At 41.4% G+C, this 6,907-nt stretch overlaps 2 protein-coding genes across 3 annotated transcripts in view; one reads left to right on the top strand and one right to left on the bottom strand.

The window, feature by feature from the left end:
• Positions 1–4,604, bottom strand: part of LOC125965758 (patatin-like phospholipase domain-containing protein 7) — a 67,864-nt gene extending 63,260 nt beyond the window's left edge. Inside the window, exons 1-4 of the mRNA XM_068650130.1 lie at positions 4,508–4,604; positions 3,572–3,647; positions 2,845–2,919; positions 2,199–2,286 (exon numbers count right to left, since the gene is read on the bottom strand). Coding sequence (XP_068506231.1) covers positions 2,199–2,286; positions 2,845–2,919; positions 3,572–3,613 — 205 coding nt within the window. The 5' untranslated portion in view covers positions 3,614–3,647; positions 4,508–4,604. The remainder of the gene's footprint in view (positions 1–2,198; positions 2,287–2,844; positions 2,920–3,571; positions 3,648–4,507) is intronic.
• A 653-nt stretch (positions 4,605–5,257) lies between these two features.
• mrpl41 (mitochondrial ribosomal protein L41) lies at positions 5,258–6,624 on the top strand. 2 transcript variants are annotated; one of them, XM_049716591.2, is made up of 2 exons: positions 5,258–5,414; positions 6,021–6,624. In XM_049716591.2, the coding sequence occupies exon 2, from the start codon at positions 6,053–6,055 to the stop codon at positions 6,458–6,460; it is 408 nt and encodes a 135-aa protein (XP_049572548.1). In that variant the 5' UTR covers positions 5,258–5,414; positions 6,021–6,052; the 3' UTR covers positions 6,461–6,624. The 2 variants fall into 2 exon arrangements, with proteins under 2 accessions (XP_049572548.1, XP_068506205.1); XM_068650104.1 differs by having other exon boundaries at positions 5,361–5,493.
• Positions 6,625–6,907: the final 283 nt, after the last annotated feature.

Here is a 6,907-nt window from a genome sequence, read left to right on the forward strand (position 1 = left end):
CACGCAGCCCTGGGGGGCCCCCGTGCTCAGCGTGATGCTGGCGGAGATTTTGTCGCCAACACGCACCACCTGAGGCCTCTGACAGAGGAAGTCCAGTAGCCAGTTGCAGAGGGAGGTACTGAGGCCCAGCTCGTCGAGTTTGCAGATGAGTCGCTGCGGCACAATGGTGTTGAAGGCAGAGCTGAAGTCCACAAACAGCAACCTCACATATGAGTCCTTTCTCTCCAGGTGGGTGAGGGCCGAGTGGAGGGCAGAGCAGATGGCATCCTCAGAGGACCGCTTGGCACGGTACGCAAACTGGAAAGGGTCAATGGTGGGGGGGAGAACGGACTTGATGTGCTCCACGACCAGCCGCTCAAAGCACTTCATGATGATGGGCGTCAGTGCCACAGGGCGGTAGTCATTGAAGCAGGACGGTGCAGGTTTCTTCGGCACAGGAACGATGGTGGCAGCCTTGAAACACGAGGGGACGATGGCCTGCTGCAGGGAAACGTTAAAGATGTCCGTGAAGACACCCGACAGCTCCCCAGCGCAGTCCTTCAGCGCTCGACCCGGGATGTTGTCAGGGCCCGCCGCCTTACGGGTGTCAATAGCGGCAAGCGCCCTCCTCACACCGTCGGCAGAGAGGCGCAGGGGCTGCTCGTGTGGGGGAGGAGTGGTCTTCAGCGGGCAAGTGCTGTTCTGGGCGTCGAAGCGAGCAAAGAAGCGGTTCAGATCGTTCAGCAGACGGACGTCGCCCTCACAGCTCCCCGGCGCGGGCTTGTAGTCCGTGATGGTCTGAATGCCCCGCCAAAGGCTACGTGCGTCCTTGCTGTCCTTGAAGTGGGTGGAGACCTTGCACGAGAACACCTTCTTCGCTTCTTTGATGCCTCGGGACAGGTCGGCCCTCGCTGTCCTCAAGCCAGCCTCATCCCCCGCTCTGAAAGCCTTGTCCCTGGCCCTCAACAGTCTGAGGACAGCCCCCGTCAGCCACGGCTTCCAGTTCGCGCGAGTGACGACGGATTTCGAGCAAGTCACATCATCGATGCACTTCGTGATGTAAGAGGTAACAGAGTCAGTATACTCCTCCATGTCCGTCCAATCGTTGTAGGTGGCTGCCTGCTTAAACAAGTGTTTGGTGTGTTGCCAAGAGTATTTCATTCATGGTTATTTAGTATTGCGGAACAGTTACGCGCAGTTAGTTATGTAAGTGTGTGCTGTCTACTAGTGTTGTGTAACGTCAGAAGTTGAGCGTTGGCTTACGCGCTGTATTTCTGTATGTTGCAGAAACCCCCCCCCACACACACACACACACACACCACACACACCACACACACCCTTCACACGCTTCATACAATAATCACACACACAAGAATCACATTCACACACCCAAAGACTCACTCATGTACACTACACACACCTGCTCTCACATCCTTACGACCAAACGTGTGCTTATACCCGTTGCCAGTTTGCCTGTATGCCGCGATGAGCCACAGTGCCTGTTACTCTTTTGCCAATAATTCAGTAAAGCAATCAAAACTGAACCACGTCTTCCCTCCTGTGTTCTGACCGACACCCGGGGGCGAAAAGAGCATAACCATCCGAGCCAACCCCCTATACAGTCCTCAGGCTCCCCAACAATAGCGGTTCCAAAAGGTTTTCATAAATCCACGGTTGACAAATAATAAAGAAAATCCCTGCTCTTAACCTCGCCGGTGGTTAAAAGTATTTTGAGCAAATTACTTTTTTCGAACATACTATGTATGAAATAGCAGTCATTCGCACTAATGCGGAGCCAAAAAGTAGCTTTCGCTTTCAAAAAGGTTGATGACCCCTGCACTACAGCCACTACTCTCTAAAAGAAACACAACAGTCAGGCCAAAATCTGAACCACTTGCAATACTGTACAGTACAGTGTTGCAAAATATTTTATCCATACAAAGTAGCCATGGATTATTATGTTATTTTGGGCAGTTGTCAACCATTGAAATTTACAAAAAGGCCTGCATTGTTAATCCATTCCACCACATTTTTGTGTTACAAAGCGACAGTAAATGTTTGCTGTTGTTTTTCATAGCGTCAAAACTCCCGACTCATCACAGATGACAATGATAATATTTCTCCACTATGCTCTACAATGGTAAATTAATGCTAATGCATTCAAATGTTGAAGTTTTGAATTGACATTGACTCAAAGATGAAGGTGGCAGTATACTGACTTGACACCCTGTATCTTCTGTAGAGAAGGAAAACGACACCTCCCACAAGGGCAACAATTGTCACAGCTCCAATGAGAATAGCTGTCCACTAGAAGAAAACACATTCAAATACTTCTTTAATATAACAATTACAACGTGTATATACTATACTATAATCATAAGTGAGCATGTTTACCACTGCGCCAAATTGGTAGGCTATTTGATAGACCAGGGATTTTCAACTGGTTTTGTCCAAGGGACCACCATTATAACCAATAAGCAACTCGGGGGCCACTGCTTTGGTGGAATATTATTTCATTTTGCACTAAAGGAGGATAGACCTATACAGGCTATTTATTTGCATCTGTATTTTGGAACACTCAGCAACATTTGACATAATTTGGATGGGTAAATGATTCACAAAATTAGCTGGAGAATAAATCAAGTCTAAATAAAAAAAATCTATTTTATTTTTAAAAATGTGACAATTGTTTTTCACTTCCAATTTCGTGGAAAACTTGCAATACCGCTAGAAACCACAAGAGGGCAGCGGACCACCAGTTGACAGTCCCTGTGATAGACTGACAGCAGCAGACAACTATATAAAAATTCCAGTGACACAAGAACAAAACTTCATTGAACTAAAACACACTCTATGAGTGTTTACCAAGTTGGCCTCCATCCTTTCTTCTATAATCTGTTGCATCTTGGCCTTGAGTTCACTTCCAAAAGGAGCTGGGATCTGAAACAAATGGCATGTTAGCAATGTCAGTGCAATTGAAGTTCTAATTATAGGACTGCTGTATCTGCACAAATTAGGTATCAAAACTTGCTTCTCTGTCCAACTCGGTTCAAACCGGAGTATATCCAGTACAGGATCAGATAGCAACTCCCACCCATTGTGAACTCTTTGCAGCAATCAAAGCGTTTCACTTGCAGTTATCGGAGCACAACAAAGGTAGATGCTAATGCCAGAGGTGGGCACTCCATCTTACAGACGTAATGGTTCATCCTTCCTTCCTTGATAGACGCCTATTTTCCGGATGGAACATAAGAAAGTCCAAAAAAGGACAGACTAAGCACAGAAAAAAGTTAGTTTAGTTTAGATTGTTTTGTCTGGATATACTCTGTACGAGTGACTCTTCTTTTCATTCATGGTTATATATCGCCACAAAGCCTTTGCAAGTGCAGCTTTGAGGCTTGAGTCAGTTGTCTCATTCAAAATTTCTGTAGGAATTTTCTAGTTTCACAATACATTCATACAGTAATCAATTATTAAAATATAGTACATTTGACAAATAGAAGGTATCAGCTTTGTGAGCATTATTGCACAATTCATTGCAAAGACCCACAACACTTATACTCTGACAATGGCTATACTATGACAGCCCTACCTGATATATATTGCAAGTTCCGTCTTCATTGCTGTTTTCCATGTCTGACTGAAGTTCAGACAGCACAAGGCAACCTCTAGGTGTGACATAATTGGGAAATATCAGGATGTTGAACAATATGAAGACTTTATTTGAAAAGCTGATTCTATTTATGTTTGTATTGTATTAGCGAATAAGCACAATAAATCTCGAGAGCACGCACAGTCATGTAAACAATCCAAAGTGGGTTAAAGATCATATCCCCTAAGCCGAGGGACCAAAATAGTCAATAACCAAATAGTCCAGAAACACTGACACCACCTAGTGCACTGTCCTATAAGATGTAACCACTTTGAAATCGGGCAAAGGGCAAACGGAGTTTACGAACAAATATTGCTTCTCCAGGAGACGGAATTTTGCGTTCATTTAAAAAGCAATGGAAGAAAAGGAAATAAAAATCATTTTGCGTGTCTTGAATTCATTATTCCTGTGATATGTCCTCAGCACCCATCAAAGGGAGAAGGAGGCAGTTTAGCAGTGATTTGGCGCACCGGGACAACGGCTACCCCAAACGACTTCTGTGGTAGACAACTAAATTTCGTAAGCTTCCATTTAAAATGGACTTTGGTGAATCAGACAATTATATCTGATTTTGTGGCTGACAAATGCACTATACGGCACCCGTTGTGCACTTTTGAATGCCACGAATAACTTTAAAAACTTGAGTAGAATATTCAGTTGCAGAAAAGCAAAACATTTCTGGCTTTTGAAATAAGTGGTGGAGTTAACAAGTAATTTCAAACACTGCTAATGCCACAGCCTGGATTCAGTGATGCGCTACAAATTTAAACATACAAATATTTGACAGACGAGAAAAGTTACAATAACACGTGCCCGCATTTAATGTAAGATATGGGGAAAGAAATTCCGTATAAGTGCAGAAGTTATTTTCCTTACCCGTTTTTTGGCACAGTGAAAACATATGTATAACAACAAGGTTAAGGCTGTTTCGTGATACAATTGGCATATCCTGCCATACCTACGAAACTAAGAGAGAGAGAGAGAGAGAGAGAGAGAGAGAGAGAGAGAGAGAGAGAGAGAGAGAGAGAGAGAGAGAGAGAGAGAGAGAGAGAGAGAGAGAGAGAGAGAGACAGAAACTTTGATTGTTTAGCTCATTGTTGTATGTGTGTGTGTGGTGTGCGCGCGCGCGCATATATATATATATATATATATATATATATATATATATATATATATATATATATATATATATATATATATATATATATATATATATATATATATATATATATATATGTATGTATGTATGTATGTATGTATATATATATATATATATATATATATATATATATATATATATATATATATATATACATATATATATATATATATATATATATACATACATACATACATACATACATACATACACACACACACACACACACACACACACACACACACACACACACACGCACACGCACATTTAAGACGTTACTTTTTCCCAAGGAAATCACTGAAATGTTTATGTTACACTCATTAACTTCTTCAAAGTAGAATTAAAATACTTAAAATAAAGGAAATATACTTTTATTTGTGTTGAAATACAACTCATGAACATTACGTTTCGTATTGTACTCCAAATTATATAAACTGCATTATTCTGAAGGTAAGCGTATCGGAAACTATACTCCTTTTAGTGTTCATAGATTTGGTTCGGTCACAAATGCTTCTACACTAGTATCTTGCACTTTAATTGGTGAACACCGTTGTCCTTCGGCCAATCGCTAAAGGTTTTGTTTGACTGCCGTTCACATTATTTTCATCGGAACGTGTGTTCAAGGTGAGAGGAGTCAGTTACTGCATACTTTGACTAAACTACTGACAGTGTTATACTACAATATTTAGACACTCTGTGTAATGTAAGTGTAATTCATGATGAGAGTAATTTAACCAATGCGACTCATTGCACTACACGAGTGTGCTTAGCAAGCTAGCCAGCTAAAGACAGCAGCAGTTTCAATAAGAAAGCAAACATTTGATGTTTTTCCCGTCTGCATCGGTTTTAGAGTGAGATGAGTGTTAATTCCCATGTTAAAGACTTGGCCATGAGAATACTTTTACTGAATTATGTTACCATTTGTAGTCACTCGATGTGCGCATGCTATATTATTATACGATAGTTCCATTTATTCTATTCTAATTATTCTATTCCACTCGTTGCCATTCATACTACAAAATAATACATGGCTCCGTGAGTTTATAAACGTTCACACTGAGTTAGACAATTTGTGAGGAACTTGAGATGGCATTATTTAGTTTTCATAAATTTTTTGTTTGGTGGTGTGTGTATGATTTTTCCTAAGTAATATGGGTGCATTGACTCAAAGGTTTGGGAAACAGTGCTTGTATCCCAAACTCTTGACATTGATTTCTAAAATTTTTGCAGGTTTTCAATTCCTGATATACTGTTGTGGAACAATGGGTGTATTGTCCACACTGATAAGGGGCCTTACAAGAGGAGCAGACAGAATGTCGGAATTCACCAGCAAGCGGGGTTCAAGGACTCACAATAAAGGCAGAGGTTCAAGACCAACTGGAGTAAGGCTCTCCAGCAGAAAGTTTCTGTCAATAAAGGCCATGATTCCCGAATTTGTGGTACCCAGTCTGGACGGCTTTAAACTCAAACCGTATGTTTCATACCGCTGTCCAAAAGGAACCGAGACCCCAGTGACTGCTGAGAGCCTGTTTGCCGAAATAGTGGCTCCTAAGATCAGGAAAGACTTTAACGAAGGGATTTATGACAAAGACCACCTGGAGAAATACGGCTTTGAACCTACACAGGATGGGAAGTTGTTTAAATTGTATCCCAAGAACTATGTGCGTTAAAAGAGACTCAATATCTGTGACAGATCTATTTGCAAGAGAAGACTTCTGATGACAATTGGTGACATTGGATGCAGACCCTTCGCAGTGACACCATGTTGCAAGTTGGACTTAATACTTTGTATCTGTCATTTCTAGTCAAGTACAATAAAGCCAAACTTAATGTATTCTGGTTCAATCAGTTCTAGATAGATGTCGTAAGCCTACAGCATTTAATTTTCATTCGCTAATCTCCATCATTGTGGACCTCTGTTCATGAATGACATCTTGATTCAACAAGCTAGTAATCCGACGCATTTGAAAACAATAATAGAAACTGGTAAACTTGCTGTCATCCCATCCTTAAATGTAGTGTTTGCACAAGTAACTAGTACAGGCTATGGCGTTTTGATTTTTCTCAGGTACATCATTTGCATTTAGTTTCCTTTGAAACATCATGTACCAGAAACT

Source organism: Syngnathus scovelli, chromosome 3 (assembly GCF_024217435.2).
Source record: "Syngnathus scovelli strain Florida chromosome 3, RoL_Ssco_1.2, whole genome shotgun sequence".
Lineage (NCBI taxonomy): Eukaryota > Metazoa > Chordata > Actinopteri > Syngnathiformes > Syngnathidae > Syngnathus > Syngnathus scovelli.